This window comes from Plectropomus leopardus, chromosome 11, assembly GCF_008729295.1.
Source record: "Plectropomus leopardus isolate mb chromosome 11, YSFRI_Pleo_2.0, whole genome shotgun sequence".
NCBI classification, from domain to species: domain Eukaryota; kingdom Metazoa; phylum Chordata; class Actinopteri; order Perciformes; family Serranidae; genus Plectropomus; species Plectropomus leopardus.
In genome coordinates, this window is record NC_056473.1 from 17,174,619 (window position 1) to 17,195,811 (window position 21,193).

The following is a 21,193-nucleotide window of genomic DNA, read 5'->3' on the forward strand; positions in this document are numbered from 1 at the left end:
GTTTAATTTATCTATTCAGAGAGACACAGCGTCTCTTGCATACGGTTGAATTTTGATGACTTGTCAAAGCCCCGGCCTCTTTATCTGGGACATGGCTACTATTGTTAGCTCAGAGCTGGCTTCACACAGGGTAACATGGCTTAACCGGAGCTCTCCACCCTATTGCTAAGACCCCATCACTCTAACAAGCCTCAAACAAAAGAGTAAACACCCCGCCACCCCTGTCCCAAAACAAGATTCCCTCCCACCCTTTGGTGTCCTCCTCCGCTCCTTCACAATCCATCAGGGAGTACATATCACCACCAGCTGATGCTGTGGAGCGAGGGGTTTGTAAGCAAGGGGGAATGCTGAAGGAGGAGGTGCTACGACTAGCTGCTAATTGGGTGAGGATTATTCCTATTGTATGTCAGCCTAATGCCTTGGAAAGACACATTTAGGGATACTGTGATGGTGGTGACACACGTCCAGAGATCGTAGACTGAAACCGGGCAGGATTAAGACAAGTTTATAATATGCATGACAATTAAGCAGAGATGTCCCAGTTGCATTTCTTTCCCCCTAATCCTGACATCAAGTCATTTAATTTTGAGTATCTGCAGATACCAAGTCACAATACTTCTATCCTGCAGATAATACAGCTGCATCATAAACATTTTAAGTAGGCTTTGTTAGAGTTATTAAAATCAATCCAATGTATAGCCTATGCTTGACAATATGAATAAATGAATGGCTCTGCCATTTATTAGCATATTATTTCTTTATTTCATAGTATATAAGTTTGTGTAGAATGACAAACCCTCCCTTGTATCTTTTGTGTCTCATTGCTGTCCGTCTAAAAGAGTATTCTCCAGTGTTTGTTGCTTCGGTGCAGCCTGTGTCAGAGTTACCTGAAAGAACTGTATTTTCTTGAGTGTTTATTTTTTTCATCCTCACATCTTTTTTGGCAGACTACCCTTCATTAATACAGATGATAAGTTGGCTTTTTGCTTGCGCAATTTAACTTGTTACGAGTGAGGTTATAGTAACCTCTGTACTACTCTTCTCTCCTCCAAGCAGAGCGGAGAAACACCACGCGCTATAGTTGAGGGCAAAATATGAAACTCACACTGAGCTGAAATCAAACGAGTATTAATACCTTCAGTAAATTATGTAAATAAACAAAACTCATACTGTGTTTTCGTTTATGGTGTGCGGTTTTCCGGGAGGGCGGGGCTCAGCCATGGCATACCGCGTCAGCTGCTCATACACAAACTTGGGGACTCAGTAGAGGGGAGACAGAGACAGCTGCATGGGTGAGAGTTGACAAACGATGTGCTCCGTGTTGCTAAGCAAACGCCACCACTGCATGACACTATGACCTAAATGCAATACTGAAAAAGCTTTCAACCTTTTTAAGGGTCAATTCACTCCAAAATCCCAAATTTTCTTTGAGGAAAGATTTTACAACTTCACTTGCGAGGTAAGCTGATAACTTTTCACAACACTACAATGTATTCTAACCTTCCTCTGAAGTGGCAAAACGGTAACCTGCAAAAACAACAATGCTTGGTAGTAGAGTTAGAATCATGCTTTGCATTCAGTCAGACCTCTTGTAAGATTGTTTTCTTTGTTGGATATGATTTAATGCAGCATAATGAAGTGGCTGACCTTTGCTGTGTGTGCAGTTACAGCCAAACCAGTGATCATCCATATGCATCTACTAATTCTGCAATCATCCACAGAGTAAAATAATAATGATCTTAAATTGATTTTTGTGGAGATACCTTGCAGGCACCTCAGGAAGCACCGGAGCTTCCTGGACCTTAGAGCCCCCACTGCAAAATGAAATATTTAAATAAAGCTTACAAGTAAAATTTCTCCCTTCGAGGTCTTTCCTTACACCTGATGAGCTGCAGCACTGAGGTGGCATCACAGAAAGCTAAGGCAGCTTTATTTGGAGAATTTGGGGATGGGAGATGGAGGAAGTGAAGGAGGAGGTCTAAGGACTATTTTAAGAAAAAGGAATTTCAGCACCGGCGGTCATGACCTTGCTTCCAAATTCAGCCTCTCAACACTCTGGCAGCATGTTTACCCACAAAACCTAACAAATACAGTGTGTCTCCGTCACTGCTGTGAGAGTTGTTTGCAGAAAGGGAGGGGGTTCTTCTCCCAACTTCATGACTGATTCATGTAGAAGAAGAAGGCGTGGGGGTGTCTTCATTATGCCCATAAACCCATTCAGAGTGTGTTACGTATAACCGCCTGCCTGCCTGCCTGCCTTCAGCTTGCCTAAGACCTCATGGATAATTCAACAGCTTACTCACAAGAGAACGACAAGAGTTGAAACGGATGGAGGGGATAAAGATAGCACGGACAATCCGGCTGAAATTCACTCTACCCAGCAACCAGAAGATCCCTCTGAGAACACGGAGCATGTGGCATGTGTCCTTTAGCAGCGTTGGTTTGTTGTCGTGTCACTGGTCATTTTAAAGGTTCCAACAAAACCATTTATCCCTGCCTGACAGGTTTCCTACGCTGTTGTTGACACGTTATGTACAACTGTGCAATCAGTGGTGACATGGCCATTCATTCTGCGCCACTAAAGACAGTTATTTTGTGGTGGCTGCTTCTCCTTTTTACACATACCTTCAGGGTCAGATGAGGCAAAACCTCTAAAGGTCAAAGCTGTCTTGTACAGTGGTGTTTCTGATCAGTGTTGACAGAGATCATAGAGAAGAAGAGGCACTAAAAAAGGAGGTTTTTCAGGTGAAATCTGGGCCTTTTTAAACCTTTGAAACCTAGACCGACATCAGTTTTCTTGTATTGCATTCAGATGCCTTTAACAAGATATTTGACCGTTTGAAACCTGAGTAAATGTGTTTGATTTCTTTCAAAAGCATGGCGATAAAAGGCAATGACAAACTTGGCAAGAAATGCCCCAGAATTGCAAGAAATTTGAAAAAGGGGACAAGAAAATTACCTAAAAATAATTTTAAAAAAGAGAGCAGGTTATTAGAATCCAAAAAAGGGGGAAAATAATAAAAAAAGGGGGAAAATGTCTACAAAACTATATTGAAAATTGTATAATTTTTTATTTTAAAATTATGTTACAGAAAAAATATCATTGTACATATAAAAATATATACTTTTTTCAGCACTATCTGTTCGGTAATTTTCTGTTTTTTGTTTCTTACTCTTTTTTGTGTTTATGTTTAGGTAGTTTTTTGCTAATCTTTTATCTATGTCCTGTTAAGTTTTTTGTCTCCCTTTGTGTCTGTCTGCAACTTTGTGTTTTCACTGCTGACTGTCTTGGCCAGGTTCCCCCTAAAAAGTGTGATTCTTAATCTTAATGGGACCAACCTGGTTAAATAAAGGTTAAATAAATAATAAAAAATAATGTATATTTGCAGGCTGAAAATTGGCAATGTATCCCTTAAGGATGAGACAAGTGAGGCTACATAACAACCTTAACAGTTAAACAGTGTAAAAGGGGCTAAACACACACACACACTCACACACAAACACACACACACACACACACACACTTGACCTTCATGCCAAATATCAGCCTCCTAGGGCCAAAACTGTGGGCGCCACAGGGTGGGAAATTTTTGTGGACTGACAGATTGACAGACTGGCTGCTGATGGCAGCTAGAAAAGTTAACTTTTCCCTCGGGCTTATTCCATCTTTTGGTTAAAAGTATGCCTAGGTCTGCAAAGTTGTTGTTTTTAGCCTATTCCAAATTTTAGCCCAGCTGTAAGCGAACATCTTCAATACTAATGCATTACTTACACACTTTAAGAAGTTTTTTATAGCGCAAACTACGATACAACAACATTTTGATAGCAGTGCCCAGCACAAGTAAAAGTACCATGATAAGTGGTCACAATCAGTCGTAAACTCACTGAAATAAATACTGAGGTATTTTACATTCACACTTGGTGGATGGAACAAAACGCACACTAAAGCAAAGCCCCGAAATCTATTTAACCAGCTTTCCTGTCAAAACATACCACTTCCTACCTCTCCCTTCCTCCACTCCCTCCTTCTTCCATGCCTCCTTCTCCTCCTCTTCCTTATCTGTGTGTGCTTGCCTGGTTAAAAGTTCCATTTATACCGTGTATATCATATCTGTTATCATTACAGAGTTCAGGGACAGGACACACACACACACACACACACACACACACACACACACATTCGAACGGTATTTTCTTTATTACTCACCCACATTCATTTTGCCAGCATATCATCCAAACACTTTCACACATCCATATTCCTCAACACAGAATGGGAGAGAGAGAGAGAGACAGAGAGAGAAATGGGACAGGACCACAGCAGACATCTGGCTGCCCAGTTAATCAGGGCCACATAATCCTAAAGAGACCTCGGACAAACACACACACACTCGTAAACACACAGTCAACCATCAAAAATAGAAATGACACACCAGAAAATAGGAATTAAGTCCACACACAACATACACACACTGTTTTCCCCTATCTTCAATATTCAAATATACACCAAGAACATTAACACACACAGACAGCCGTACAGTTTTCTTCCTCTGGAGGTTTCAGCCGCAGAGATTTGAGTCATGTGTAAATAAACACAATCTGTGGTCAAACAGAAGTATTCTCTCTACCACATATGCTGATGTAAACACTTCTTTTATTTACCTTCGTTCAATCTGACTCACAGCAATTAAAGTAAACGTATATAAACACAAGGTCATAATTATGCATTTTGTAGATCATGTAGTTGTACTGTAGCTGCATGGCTTTGAAGACGAAGATGATTGTTCATCATTTGGTCCAATAGAGAAACAAAAACACCAACAGCTGCTAAATGGTCTTCTATTGAAACTGGTAAACAAAAAGAGGGTCCAAAGGGGATGAATCCTTTTATTTTGGGAAGTTCTCCTTTTGACGAGAAACACCATATGATACCTCAAAAACTATATACCCAGTTCCTGCCACCCAGTGTTGCCAACTTACCAAATTTTTCGCTACATCTGGTGACATTTAAAGGCCTTGACACACCAACTGAATGAAAGAACTAGTGGTGACCAAAGCGACTGCGGTATCACCTCACATTGCTTGTATCCAAGCCCCAAAAGTTGCACTTGAGAACCGTAATCAGAAACAGGAAAGAACATCAGGGCAGATTCAAGACGCTAGTTAGCCAGTTACCACATTAACGACAAAACTCAACGCTTAAAAGAACAAATGTTTGCTGTGCACTAGTGAACAATTACACAAATACCAACGTATCTGCTAAGGGGGTAAATGGCTTAAAAAACAAAACTAAACATCATCTTACTAGGCTTAAGCTGTATATCATATTTCACACCCTGAAACCTTCCTGAAATTTCACCGCAGTATACAATATATGACAGTATAATTGTGCAGCACTGGTTATTCTCACATGTAATCTAGTTAGAAGGTCTACTGTGTGCTCCGGTTTAGATGAAATAAATCCTTAATTCACCAAGTTAGATGTTTGAAAAACATGCTGTTATTCCCCATGGTCTCTCTGCCTGCTGGCTGCCGGCTGTTTACAGTCCTGTAATTTCATCCCTCACCACTAGGTGTCACGGTGTCTTTCAGCTCAGCTGCCTGTTCCACAAGTAGAGAGCATCACGACTGTCTAAGTGCTCCAAACTTGACTATTGCTGTCTGAACTTGCAGAGTATTTGATGGTCATAAAAACAACAATAGAGTTCCAACTCAGAGGGAAAGACACATTTCAAGCACAGCACTAAACACCACTCTAATGACAACGCCCCTTTAATGTGTGAACCGGTCTTTCGGTCCCACCTAAAATAACATCCATAAATAGAAACCCTCCTCCTCCTCCTCCTCCTCCTCCTCTCAGGTAGCTTACCCTCTTCTGGCGGCTCTCAGCAGCGGCCAGCTGGGCCGACATGCGCTCCTGCATCTTCCTGCAGTGGGCCATCACAGCCTCCAGGACAGAGATTGGGCTGGAGCCCAGGGGTCGTCGCTCCTTGTCTCCTCCAGGAACCCCACACTCAAAGTCCCTCTGAAGTGCCAGGAAGGGGTCGGTCAGGCTGTAGTGACCATATCGCTCCTGGAGAAACACCTCCTTCCTCTGAGCCTGCAGACAGAGAGAAGACATTACTTACTTAACTTGTTTAATATATGAATAAAAAGATTCATTTGGAGTCCTAATTTGGATCGGGAAATGTAACATTAGTATGTTAGAAGCTTTAAAAACGTTCTATGCTGGTGTGATACACTGCAATCTTAAATGGTGCATCAACAACCAGCACTAAATAAAGACTGGGACACTGATTTGTATCCTTCCAGGACTACAAAAATCATTCAAATGAGACAATCTAAAATGGTAAAACTGCTTAGAGCTAATTGAGACACATGTTGTGATGAGGTATGACAAGCAGACACTACCACATTCTAAAGCCCCTAAAAACCTTGTTTTCTGTATTCAAACATTCATGACTAAATTTGCAACAATAAAGTTAAAACCAGGGGAAAAACATCCCTAAAATGGTGCTGCATTGAAGACATAAAGGATGCAGACCGTTCCTGGAGCAGATGTGTCGCAGAATCTTTTTACTGGCTACACCCGCAGCGCATATACAGCATAGGGTTGTGTGTATCACAGGAAAAACAAGCACTTTCGTTTTAGGATTGTTTCTTTAGTTTTTGGACTCAACACAGCACTGAGAATATGCAATATGGTTAAATTATTTTCTACAGACTAAAGTGGGCTATGTAAGGGATAAAGTTACTAGGAAACCTCCAGCTGGTACTGGCAAATAAATGCAGACAGGGAGCTCAAGACCCCAAAGATACAGAGTTGTAGATGCATAGTCTGGTTAACTTATGTAATAAAAATAACAATAAATTGAAGTGGAAACTTATTTTAAATTAGGGTATTTCAATAGCTTGTTGTTGTACATTCTATGAATATCATAGTGTAAATTAACAAAAAATATAGACAGACACATGACTTCTTTCTGTGGCTTGTGGCCACCATGGGTAAAAAAATAGAAATAGAAGACCGGCCTATTTTTTACGTTTATGGAGCTGATTTGGCATATATGCGTCACTGCTGTCATGCCTGGAGCCAGATCATAAAACTGTAGATTCATGACTAAATCTGTGTATACGCACAAAGACAGAAGTTTGCACACGCATTGCTTTGTCAGATCTACATAGCCATGTACACATGTAATTCTTTTTAATAAATCTCAATTATCGGTCTGCTGAGCACACAGGCCTGAGCTTCATTTTCACACTCACAATTGGCCATAAATAAATGTAGAAATGCACATTTGCATATTGAGACTTGTGTCCCTCAAGTGTTCACTAAACCTGTCAGTGAGAAATATGACAAGTGCAATTTCACCAACTGTGTTACATCTTAGAGGTTTTCCAACTTTGCCAGAGCAGCCATCCTTACGCACGGCTGCGAATATTTGCACAATCCCCACCACTAATTAATCAAATTTGTGCAAACCATCATTGTGACAAAATGTAATCATTCTGATTATGAAACATCAGAAGGATAATCAGTCATTTATCCATAGAGCTCATGTTAAAACTGACTTTACAAAGTGCTTATCACATAAAACATATGATAAAAAAGTATTTCAGCTTCTGTATTTTATCAAGCTATAGGGAGGTTAATCTTCTGTACAGCTGCAGTAAATGCATCTGCTGAAACCAGACCCCAGATAGTGAAAGAGAAAGCAATTATTTACAGTTGTAATAGTTTAAAGGTGCTGCTAATCTTTAGTCCCAGCAGCATCAGCACCCACTGTCTGCCTCCACCTTGAGGCCTCAGCTTCCGCCCCTGCATGTTGTGGTCCAGGAAGAAGTCGCTCCATCTGACCATGGCTGCGGACCCTGAGCCCCCCACTACTCAATCCTGACCACTGTGAGCCCGCCTGCCTGACTCCACATGCACTGAGTGCTGCAGCAGACACAGCTGCTCTCAGGTTACACCAACAGATAGAGATGGGAATTTGAGTTCCCTGAGCTGATCAGAGGTAAGGGCACGGGGCTTGTGGTTTGATCACAGGCTGAACTGAATATCGCAGCCAGACAAGGTATCACATCAGGCCTCAGCTGAGCACCTGACAAATGCTAAAACAAACTGCCTTCTGTGGATAATTCAGCTAGACAAGCCTTAACTGAGTGCAAACTGCCACCAAGGCTGACAAATTCTTCAGCTGCACAGCTGCAGCCCCTAATGTTTATCATTCATCTTCTTGCTTTGACTTGCAGGAGAATGTAAACAGAGTTATGTTCAGCAGATGAATCGGAAGCCCAAGACAGCAAGCAGCAAATGAATGCAGAATAATGGTCAAGACAAAAAAAAACAAAAAAAAACCCCCAAAAAAAACAAAGAAAACAGCAATAACAACTCATCATTTGTCAGAGTCAAAGTTTTTGTGGAAAATAATAAATAATGCTGATTTTCCTGTGCACTTCTATACCTTTTGGAGTAAGAATTAATCAGCCCCACTGACCAGTTATTGATTTTACACATTTCCAAACTGAACACTGCAAACCATGAACCAATAAAGTTAAAGCAGAAAAAAAGCAACTCTGTATCACTGATAGGGCTGGGCGATTTATCGGATTTCAATTTCGATTTCGATTTTGCCTTCCCTACATTTTCAAAACAAGATAATAGAGATAAAACTATTATGCGCGACATAATGAGTCAAACAATGTTGCTCCCGTTTTGTCTTTTATTTTGTAAATCAAGCGCGAGCTTTCCTTGTGCTCTGTCCAAAGTCCTAACAGAGGTTTCGGCTCGAGAGCCGCAGCGCGCGGCCTCTCCGGTTGTTTTGAGACTTCGTCGTTTCATTCTGTTTCCGGAAAGCGCGTGCAGCGAGAGCGAGAGCACGAGCGACAACAAGCACGCGCGGGGAGAGTAAACATGCACGCGCCGGTGATGGCCTCAGTGAGAGGAGCAGAAAGTTAGACGCGAAACCAGCCAGCTGCGGCTGTTTTACGTGACAGAAGTTAGCCCCGGAGTTAGCAAGCTGAGTTAGCTTCCTACCGGAAACTGATCAGGCTCTCTTAAGGTGGACTGTTAAGGTGGACCAGTTTTTCTCATTGTAGTGACACTCCCAGCTATTTCTAAACAGATCATGGAGAAGTGTCTGCTGAGTCTCACCTGAGTTAGTGAAACAATCATTGATCCCAATTTCAAATGTATTTTTGCTGCCATTGATACAGTAACTGTTATGTATTGTTAAATTATATTAGTTGGGTTTGGTTTATTATTATGTGAATATGAACAAACTACAGTAAAGTGCACAACGTATTACAGTCGTGGCTGCAGCTTTCTTTGTTTTTCAGTTCACTTGTAGGCCCATTTAAAGTTAAAAATCATCCAGTGTTAAAAAATAAACACCAGAGTTAATGTTCAATAACTGCATGATGCTCCAAAGGCCAATGAGTAATCATGTTAAATAATTGGGATTTCAATATCAATCAATCGTGATGAAAGCAGCAGTATCATTATTTGTGCAAACTTTTCCTTCTGTTCCTCATATGAATGGATGCTGACATTTGGGTGACGCTCGCTTTGACCTGTGAAGTCTACTTCACCTCCAGAGGCGGTATAAATATCTATCAGGTTGGACTACAACTTGCATAAATGTCGTTTAATGTGGAGTAGGTCATTCTGACAGGTACAAATATCTATTAGAATGGACTACAGCCTGTATAACTGCAGCTTACGCCATTCTGAGAGGCACAAATAAAATAAATATGTAGAAATGTGGTGAAATGTGAGAGTAAGTCAGTCGGACAGGTATAAATTTCTATCAGGTTGGACTATAACTTGCATAAATGCTACTACTTCATAGAAGCTGCTAATTTTAATCAACTCATCCCTCAACTCCAAAGATGTAGCAGGATCAAGGACAAATTTCCATTCAATTTCACTCAATATATCCCCCTAAATCCTAAACACTTGACCCTTAATTTTATCACCACGATAAGCATCTGTCTCTCCATGTATTAGAGGTATGTACTTATCTGTATTAACTTGTTTGTAAATGAGCACTGAGTCTGAGACACATACAGTACACAATACAGTTAGAGCAGTAATTTTGTATTTCTGTCTTTTTACAACACTCTATAGTAGCTTCTAAAAGTCTAGTGCTGCTTCTAAAAGATAAAGGTTTGTGGTAACAGATGTTAAAATATGTTAATTATTGTGGCCTGCTGTTCAGCTCTCTAAAAAGTTAATTTTGTACATTTACTTGACACCACAATAACACATTCACTCCCTGCCAACCTCCCACTCTCCCAGTGTCCCGGCCAGGTTTCTGTAGATAGGTGCTGGCCCCTAAACAGCCACAGAGATTGTTCCATCAGATTCTGTGGGTTAGTAAATGGGATAAAGCTGCTGTAAAGTCCACTGTTATCCAAACTGCTGCTCCACACAGAAGCTACTGGCATTGGTTAACCCAGAGTACAGTTCTGTAACATCAGCCCTGTCAAACCTGCTCTTAATCACCCCGACCACAACCAGATGACCACTCACAGTAATCCAATGGTCAAATAATACCCGACCAAAACCCACTTGGATGCAGTACAGCAGCTGCACAGAGACCAATCCCTCTGACCATAAGAGGTGGTGACAGAGAGAATGACTCAGAAACATCCGGAAACTTGTTCACAGATGCAGATTTTAGAGCGCGAGAGAGCAGTGAGGATCATTTCTGTTGCAGTGAAAAAACAGTAAACCTGCAGGAAACACTTCAAATAGTGACAAATTATTATCATAAAGCTAAATAAATAATAAAGACAATAAGAGCTTCAGATCTTATAATTAGGCTTGGGCAATATCACAGTACAACGGTATACCAGGGTACTTAGAAATCACCAAGGTATGTGTTTCACAAATACAGGCGCTCCTCTTTCTATTGAACTCATTGTATGCAATGCACAGCATGCACCACCAGAGTTTAGCCAGTGGTCTCGACCGATGGAACAGGCAGCTAAGCTGAAAGACACCACAACACTAGTAGTGGAGGGTTAAGTTACAAGACTGTAAACAGCCAGTGGCCAGCAGGCAGAGATAGACTGTGGGGAATAATGGCACATATTTTAGGTCTAACCTCATGAATTAAGGATTTATTTTGAACAAACCAGAGCTGGTGATTGTTGGAACAGTGGACCTACCAACTAGTATACTAGCAAGAGTAACCAAGACAGTTAAGTTGAGTTTAAGTCTCTCTTTAGCCATCCTATTCTATTTTTACCTTTTACTCTCTTTGCTTTTTAATAACTGTCTTAATTGTATTTATTTCAACTGCACTTTTAGGAGATTTTATTTAAAATCAGCCATTACATCACAGGCCAATCTAACAGAAGCAGCAGGTTGGTGAAGGAGGAATATTAAATATCTGGGCGAGAGACATTTAAATGAAACGCGGAGGCGATGAGTAAAAAGACAAAGAGCCTCGAGTGTGAGAGACTGAAAAACAGACAGCAGAGACAAAGAGGAGAACAGACGGACGATGGAAAGGTGCTGCGAGACACTTTGCCAAACAAGGAGATGGAGTTTGGAGAATCAAACAACACACACACACACACACACACACACACACAAAGAGCATAAAGATTGATGGTGAATCCCAAGAAGACTGAAGTAGCTCTTGATGCTGATGGCTGACTGTGAGCAGGCCAATGTAAACAGACAGGAAAGGTGTGTGTGTGTGTGTGTGTGTGTGTGTGTGTGTGTGTGTGTGTGTGTGTGTGTGTGTGTGTGTACACGCGCGCGCGAGTGTGTGGGTGTGTGTGTAAGAGAGAAAGTGAGAGAGAGAAAGGGAGAAACAATAAAGAGGAGCAGAATATCTTTGCAAAATAGAGGAAAATAAAAATGAATATCAGATGAGCACACGTTTCCCTGTGGTGTATTTATGTCGGCCTCGTCTTCTTACTTAAACTCACAGTAAAACTTTAAAGCTCCAGCGTTTAGGATTTTGTGGGATACACTGAATAAGATGAAATATAATAATTTTTTTCTTTAGTATATAATCACCTGAAAATGAGTATTGTTGTGTTTTTGTTACCTTAGAATAAGCCGTTTATATTTATATAGGAAGCAGGTCATTGTCTACAGAGATCACCTCGTTGCACCGCCATGTTTCTACAGTAGCCCAGAATGGACAAACCAAACACTGGCTCTATAGGGACATTCAAGTGTTCACATCAGTCACTGTAGTTAGCAGCCACTCTGCTACGAGAGCATCGGATAACAAATTACTTTGTAACGCCAAACTGCTTCCTTCAGTGTTTTTACCAATTTAAATCAACTGTTGCATTTGTTTTTCAGAGAAAGAGATAATGTGGATAATTCAGCTTCTGGTAAAAACCTTCTGAAGGTCTGTATCTTAAGTTATGGTAAATGGTAAATGGGCTGTACTTGTGTGGCCCTTCTCTAGTCTTGTTGCATACCCAAAGCACTTTCACACCACATTGTCACATTCACCCATTCACACACACATTCACACACTGGTGGCCGAGGCTACCGTGCAAGGTGCCACCTGCTACTCAGTAATCATTCACATGCACTCACACTCCGATGATGCAGCATCAGGAGCCATTTGGGGTTCAGTATCTTGTCCAAGGATACTTCAACATGTTGTCCGGAGGAGCCAGGGATCGAACCGCTGACCTTCCAATTAGAGGACGACCCGCTCTACCTCTGAGCCACAGCTGCTCCAAGAAAGTGAATAAAGGAGAGCACACATTTGCAGGTGCTGGTATAGGGGCCCGTCTTCAACGTACTGAACAACATAACAACACACTAATTTGTAACATCAAATGTTTTTATTCAGTCTTCTTATCGGTTTAAATTAACCATTTTGTTTCAAATAATTCAGCTCCTAGTAAAAACCTGATTAACAATGAACAGTGAAGAGATTCCAACCAGGAGAAGTTTCAGCCGGTTGCAATCTGCAATCCTCACCACTAGATTCCACTAAATCCCCCTAAATCTTACACATTGGACCTTTAAATCACTCTAGAAGCAATTGAAACGTAATTTAATCATCAGTTGTTACCTCCACTGCCTACATTTACCACTCAACTAGAGAACTCAACTAGGGCTAAATCGAACCTTTGTCAAGAGATAATCATTTGGTCTATAAAATGTGAAGAGTGCCTTTGACAGTTTACAACAAGCCCAAATTTATGTGCTAAAATGACTTGACTTGTCCAATAAAACAGCTCAAAAACCCCAAATTATTGATTTATTATCACATGAGATCAAGAAAACAAATCTTCACAATTGAGAAGCTGGAACCATAATGTTTGGTATTTTTGTTGGAAAATGACTCACTGGTTATTAAAGTATCACTGTAACCTTTTACTATGCACTGTGGTGAAAATCCAAGACTGTTCGCACTCAGTATTGGAAGGGTTACTTTTAAATAAAATGTGTTATAGATTATTCATTACTCTGTCAAAAATGTAATAAGTAATGTCACTACTTAATTACCTTATCAAAGTAATGTAACTGAGCTCTAAGCTGAACAGATGCAGCTGAAGGGAATCCTCTGGAAAGCTCCAGAGTAAATAGTCAGGAGCGAGGCAATGGCATCTTTAAACTGCCCTCTGCCTCAAAGGATCTTCCTGTAAATATTTACACAGAACCAGAGACCATTACAGTTCTTAGTCAGCTTGCTGTGGTTCTTCACTTCCACATTACGATCATCACTTATCAGACTGAAGGTTTGGGGTTGGCTAAGTGTATCTCTGGGTCAGTATTCACAGAGAGGAGGACAAAAATATTTAAAATGTTAAACCATCCTATAGGCCTTTTGCACAGCCCCGGCTCAATATTTTTGCAAATGTTGCACAAAACTGTGCAGTTCTCTTATTATGAAACAGCTATAATGCATATATTAGTTATGTTACAGTATTCTTCAAGTGTTTTTGTATTACTTATATTGTACATTTTTACATTTTTATATATATTTTATATATACTGCATGATTGTTGCAGTACTTTGCCTTTTTTTTATTCCTTTTAATACATTTATTGTATATTTAATGTATACACAAAATAAACAAAGCAAAATCCCTGTATGTGAATAACTACTCTGTAATACATTTTATTCTGATTCTGATCCTTGTTGTCCTGATTTCTTCATTTCACCATCATCATATTTTTAAGCTTATTTCTACTTTCAGATTATCAGCTCTGTATGTTAAGTATTGTTTATTTAATCAAGTTCATGTAATACTTTGTACAATAAACTCATCTGGAAGAAGTTAATGACCTTTTAATTAATAAAGAAGAAAGTTCTTAATTTTTTTTCAAATAACGTAATCTGCTTCCCCATCTTTGTATAACACAAGTGTTTGTTTATATTTTCAAAGAGAGTGGTCTTGAGGGGAAACGTAAAACTAATTGTTCAGCTGTGCTTTTGTAAAGAAGTTTCTCAAATTAAAAGATGCAGTCTAATTCAGCCTTGAGTGAAACCAAAACAAACTCCAGTTGTTCATTGTGTTTTTAAAGCAACCCTTTCTGATACATGCCCAAGTAAACCTTTCCCCTCATTCATCTCGCAATTTTTCACTTCCTATCTGGAGCTATGGAAAGGCTCATCAATACTTCCTGGCTGTGAGGCTCAGGGTCATGGGTCACCCTATTACAGCGTCCGGGTTTGAGCTAAATCCTTTGAGATCTCATCAGCTGTCGAACGCTGAGCTCCCCCGAGACTCTATTGATCCCATAGATCCATCGGTTGGCTTTAGAGAGAAGCTACAGCAAACAGGACAGCTTGAGCAGTGCGAGTTTTTCCACTGACACTTACAGATTACATTTTATTTCATTCAGTATAGCTTTTGGGGTCTACTGCAGAAGTATGGTATACCGGGCTAATAAGAAATCCCAAAGGTATGTTTTTTAACAACGTCATAAATACAGGTGCCTCTTTTTCTGTTTAACTCACTGTATGTAGTGCACAGCACGCACTACGAAGCTCAGTCTCCGGTCTCCACTGGTGGTCTTTGTCATTAATACAGTTAAATTAGTATAGTTCCTTTAGATTTAAGAGTTTTTAATACTACACTCATGTCAACAACACTTTATAAAGTTATTGCAACAAAGATACAAATATATAAAGATACTAAATACACTTACTTTGCTTATTAAACAGAGATATATAACTGCACACCTTTTGAATTCAATGTTCTCTTGGTCAAAGAAGACTGAAGGGGCTTAATGGCCTCATTAACTCATTATAAAACACACTTCATTCAAACACGACAGAAATAAAATCAAACTCACCCAAACCATTTGTAATCTAGTAAGAAAGTCACCAGCTCCAGTTTGGTCAAAATAAATCAACAATTCACCAAATGTGATGTAAAAAACATGCCGTTATTCCCCAAGGTCTCTCTCTGCCATTGCTGGCAGCCAGCTGTTTACAGTCCTGTAACTTATCCCTCCACCACAAGGTGTCACTATGTCTTTTCAGCTCAGCTGCCTGTTCCACCACTAGAAACTAGAGACTGGGCTCTGGCAATGCGTGCTGTGCACTACATACAATGAGTTTAATAGAGAGAGGAGCACCTGTATTTATGAGGGTATTGAAAAAACATACCTTCAGGATTTCTAAATACCCTGGTATACCATTACACTGTAATACTGCCCAAATCTAATCCCTGCTACCAATGCTACTGTAGAAAAAAAACGTGCAATGTCACATTTTCAGAATTTTGGCATTGACTTGGCACCAAAGAATCTGTTCTTGTGAGATCCCTTGCTGCCGGTGTCACATAACACATGTAACAAAATAATATGCTGCCTTTAGACTGTGCATAAACTCACAGAACTACACTGTTTTTGGGATATCTGCACTTCAAGGCACCCTCAACAATTTAATCAAAGCTGACTCCAAATAACTATTCGTTATATATCTGATGACTCTGTAGCCAGAGAGCAGGTTAGGTCAGATTTGAAGCGAGGCAATTTAAAGTCAACATGTCCACGTTTCAGTTTCACCATGTGGACAGCAGCCAATTGAGACCTCCAGCAATCCCAGTTAATAAGGTTTAAGTAAGATGTTTACCTACTGGTTTGGAGGTGGGGTATTGTATTTACAAGAGCAGCAACAGTGATACGATAGTATTTACAAGTGCAGCAGTGGAGGAGGGCTCAGAGTGAGACCTCAGTATTATTAGCATCAACCTTTACAGGCATGCTGCACTCAGTGGGTGAGAGGGTTCAGGGAGCGCAGCCAGAAAGAGAGTTTGTCTTTGCAGAGAAACGGAGATGGATCACTGCAACAGGAGGTGGAGGAAGAGTAGAAGACAGACGTGAGAGGTGGAGAAATGACAAACGCTAAGAGGGAAGGACAGGAGCAAAAACTAAAATCAGATTGAGAGACAGAGAGCAGTGAAGCCTAGCAACTGGGGGTGCAGAAAGGAAGAAGAGAGTCCTTCAAACTTTACACGGCGGAGAAAAGAGCAGCATGTATTCAAGTGTCTCATTTTAACTCCATTCATGACTGTGTGAATAACGAGGTGGCTGTCTGCCAATCTCCAGCTCCAATACAAAAATCATTAGGTCAAACAGTGGAGCTGTTCATGTCCAGAAAAAATACACAAGCAAACATCAGATCACAAGAGGAGGAAGTGCTCAAGGGTGCTTCATTCAAGGGTCCAATGCTAGAGATGTTGCTCCTTTTTAACAAAAGAGGGGCTGAGAAAAGGCTGGAAATGTTTGGGGGAAAAACCTTGAAACAAGCCACAGAAACTACCAAGAAGAGCAGTGTGAATGAAAAAGACTCCTGTGTCAGTAGCTGCTGAACACCAGCCCGACACCTAATTAAGAAAATTAAACGAGAAGAAGAAACTTCCTCTTGATGTTGTGTTTAAAAACGTCCCTGGCGATGTCCTGCAGGAAGCACAAAGACAGTCGTAATGCGATATGCACTCAGTCTAATAGGTGTCTCGTTCCAAATGGACACTCTTCATCAGCTTTTGCTACTCTCTGCCAGTAGACACTCTTTTCAGCACAACAGTGGCTTTTTTATTCAGTAAGTCTATGTCTAAAGGTTTTTCCAATTAAATGCAAAATATCGCCTGCAAATTTTCATTCGACAACAACCAGGAGCCACTTGACTCAGGGCAGCGACTGGCAGGTATTTCTTGAGTTTCCTTTCCATGTAGCGCTTTGAGTGAATTGCATTCTTTCTGGTAAACAGCAGGGTAAATGGCTAAGGCTTTTATTGTGAAAGGTTAAGAACAGAAGAAGTAGATTTGGTATGTTGCGCCTTTTTCAGATTGAAAAGAGTAATAAGCTGTGCCTTTTTGGTTGGTATTATGAAGCCTCTGTGTTGTTTTATAATCTTCATAATTACAGGCACATCATGATTGGCTGACATTTACTTGTGGAACAAAAGGACTCAGAAAAAATCAATCTTGTTCCAAATAGAAATTATGTCGCTTTTTCGCCTCATAGTATTGTGTGTATTCTGTGTGAAAGCACTCAAAAAAAAAAACTTGATTTTTATTGGATTTATATTTTTTCCTCATTCTTTAAAAATGAACACATCTCCAGAAAGCTAACAGCAATAATTAAAAAGGGTGGTGGTGCAGCAAATGTTTCCCAATTTTATTTGTGTGTGTGTGTGTGTGTGTGTGTGTGTGTACTTTTAGACCCAGTAGAATGAACAATTAAGTTTCATTTTCACTGTACTTGGCGTTCTACTGCTCCATCTGTGCCCAGAGTACACTCTATGCTCCAAGAGTATGGTGCAATGAACAGTATTCCAACAGCTCTCCAAAAATCGAGAAAACAATATGTGGCGCTATCGTGGCAGGCTGCCACAAATAAATGAATGTGCCGGTCACCCTGACCACAGAATTTTCTAATTTCAGCTTCTCAAATGACAAGATTTGTTGTTTGGCTCTGTTTTACATCCTTATAACTCAAATGTTGTGGGACTTTAGACTACATTTAAAATTGTGTATAGATAAGACTAATAATCATGCAAATAATCATTAGGTGCAGCCTAACTTCAAATTCAAAATGAGACCAAAAAGTATATATAAACACTGAAAAGACATCACGACCCCTATGAGTATGCTGCTGCTGACAATATTGTTTTGTCACATTGCCAGATACTGACTGATGTAATAACTCTGGAATACAAGTCTAACTTGTGTTTCTGTGATAATGAAAGAGACAAAGTATATAAAGCACAAAAGGACACATTTCATACGTAACTCTATTCTGTTTAAATGTAAAATCTAATTAAAAAATTTGTACTTTTAATTGCAAGTAGAGAAACATGTCCTCTGGAACCTGCAGTGGAACCATTTTAATATATTTAATAACATACATTTTGACCTTTTTTATTATTTTGAATTTTAAATAACCTGTGTTATTAATGTCCTTTTCCATTAAACATTTTATAAACTATTATGCATCAGTGCAGGCTGCAGCAGTCCAGCAGAGCTACCATGCAAACAGCACCTGCACCGAATATGATGGAAATGTATGGAATACACAAAGAGCCTCGAGGAGCACAATCACAGCTGCTGGAGCATTTTATTGTGCAAACAGTCATAAGTGGTGCTGGTTTCCTGCCACGGGGGCTTTTAATCAGCACTTCCTGTCAGTCGCTAGCTGTTCTGCCGGTAACGCCTGTGCCGAGGCTTGCCGGGAGGACGGTCACATCAATACATCGACCTTTCTCTCTGCAGGCTTTCATTTCAGTCACACAGAGTCGGGTCAGCATGGCATGGTTGTCAACAGCATCCTGGCCAGTCCAACCCTCCACCTTCAAGTTGAAGCTGCTCTCACATTTGTCATTTCTTGACACGTGTTGTGACAGATGTCGTGTGTGACAGCAGAGTTCTGCACCTTGCTCAAAGACACTTGGCATTAGAACATTTGCTCAACTGCTTTTATTTTTTTACATGTTGCTTTGGTATTCCTTTTCATTTATTTTAGTTCACATGGACAGGTGACACCCTTTTACTAAGTGATCACAGAGTATAAAAATACACCTGATTCAAACAGAGTAATTTAATGTGTTTTTACTTGTGTTAAAGCCCATTTCCTCTTTCCTCTCCCAGTAATCAAACTCATGCAGTATAAATGTGTAAATATGTGTTGCCTTTTATATTTTCATATTTCTGCACACTGGGTCCATAAACATCTTGAGATCTACCACCTATGAGCTGAGCACAAAGGTGCAGCTAATCGGACTGATGTCAGCAAACAGCAACATCACCAAAGATGGCAAAGCACTATTTTGGAGTTTGTGAATTGCCACAGACCTGTGGATAGAAGTGAATTGAAGAAGTTAACTACAGTGCTGCTAAATTTAAACTGACTGTAGCCCAGCCAACACCAGCCACTAAATGCTGTCATTCGATTACCAATCAAGACAATATGGTAAAAATTGCTTCGCCTTGATAATGTAATTTTCAAACTGTTTTGAAAGGCAAAATAATGGAACTGTAAACATGCCGTAAAAAATTGCCAGTATTATAATTAACTTTTGAAATTCAGCAATTCATTGCAATTTAAATAATTACTTGTTTGACATCCCAACAAAAAAAACATTTATTCAACAGAAATTTGTAGAATGATTTCATAAGTTCATAACATCACCGTATGATGAAAACAACACTGAAAACAACCATTACCGGTATTGACTGAAAAGATTAGACTAATACTTGATTATAAAGTGAGTGTGGGTCTAGGTCTGAGAGGACAGTGCAGTCTCTGAGACAAGGACTTTTTGGAGGACAGCATCTAGATTCACAGAAGGTTCTTCTGTTTCAAATGTCATGTTCCAAAAAAGGTTTGTGGGTTTCTGGCAAAATTCTCATTGAAAAATCACCACAGGAGAAAGTGCATAATCTGCATAGTCTAACGTTCACAATTAGTGTAGCCTCTATTTTTTGTGCTGAATTTACAGATTTCAGCTTTGCCTTGAGCCTTCTTTCACATACTCGCAAACAAGAATCTGTGCCATCAAGAGCGCAAGAAATTTTAGGGTACAAATGTGAGAAATTACACCTCAGAGCATTAACGACTTCTCTTCTATCAGGTTCTCTGCAGGATAATGACCTGATTTATGTTCCACTCCTGAGGTGCCTCTTTATTGACTCCAATCCCGTTTTGGTTTTCTAGGTCAGAGCAGCGATGAGCTGACAAACAGCATCGAGCAAGAAGCGAATTAAGAGCCAGGATCGGCTGAGGATGTATGTGTGGGGGATCTATTTGGATCCATTTCTGGTCTCTGGAGATATGGAGGCCTCCAAAACATTGAAGGACTCTCTCAGTCTGTGTGTCAGCGGGGGTTGGATAGTCCCTCAGGATGCACTGGCTCTGGGGATGATGGTAACAATCCTGAGGCCCATCTGTCATTCACACACACGCACACACACCAATTAACCCCGTCTGCGCATCGACACGCATCCTCTCAAGTTATCAGTCAATGAGCTGATAATGTGGCAGCAGACATTTAAAACCGTAAAACAAACCTCCGAGACGTAGGATGACAAGGTGGCACCTATAGCTCGCATATGGTGAAAAGTGGAGCTAAAAGGTCATCAGCTGCAACCACACATCTCCTCGACAAAAGTCACAGCACACACACAAAAATCTCCAGAGCTTCCACATGATGACTTGGTGACACTAAACAGCACCATGTTACCTCCAGCATTTCAGCTCTAAGCTGTTGCACCATTATCAGCAATTAGACCGATTCTCTAGTACAAGGGCTTTCGCAAATACCCACCTCCCCCATTTAGGCAAAATGGCACCATTAGAAATCTGCTGAAATTGCTATCAGCATTTCCTGTTTGCAATGTCGCCATGGATGTACAGACAACTATCACTGCATTACTGTGTCACTGAAGAAAACCTAATATGAAATGAGATATTTCTCAGGCAAGTTCTGCAGTAATAAGCAGCGTCTTTTGTTTTATGGTTTCTAAACAAATTTATGGGCGTAAAATTGCAGCGGACATTGAACAGGGTTTATACACATTTTTACCAATACATTTCAATGACTGTCCAATGACTTTGGAGCAAATTTTAGGCCATACATTCTCTCTGAAACGGCCATCGATACTCCTTATCGGGTTTTTTTTCATTACTATATAATAATAATAGTTATAGTATAGTATAGTATAGTTATATATATATAGTATACAGTATA

At 40.2% G+C, this 21,193-nt stretch overlaps 1 protein-coding gene across 1 annotated transcript in view; it reads right to left on the reverse strand.

Moving 5' to 3' along the window:
* The window catches only part of cttnbp2 (cortactin binding protein 2), a 127,710-nt gene that overhangs the window by 63,093 nt on the left and 43,424 nt on the right, over nt 1-21,193 (reverse strand). The window contains 1 exon segment of the mRNA XM_042495910.1: nt 5,867-6,097. Coding sequence (XP_042351844.1) covers nt 5,867-6,097 — 231 coding nt within the window.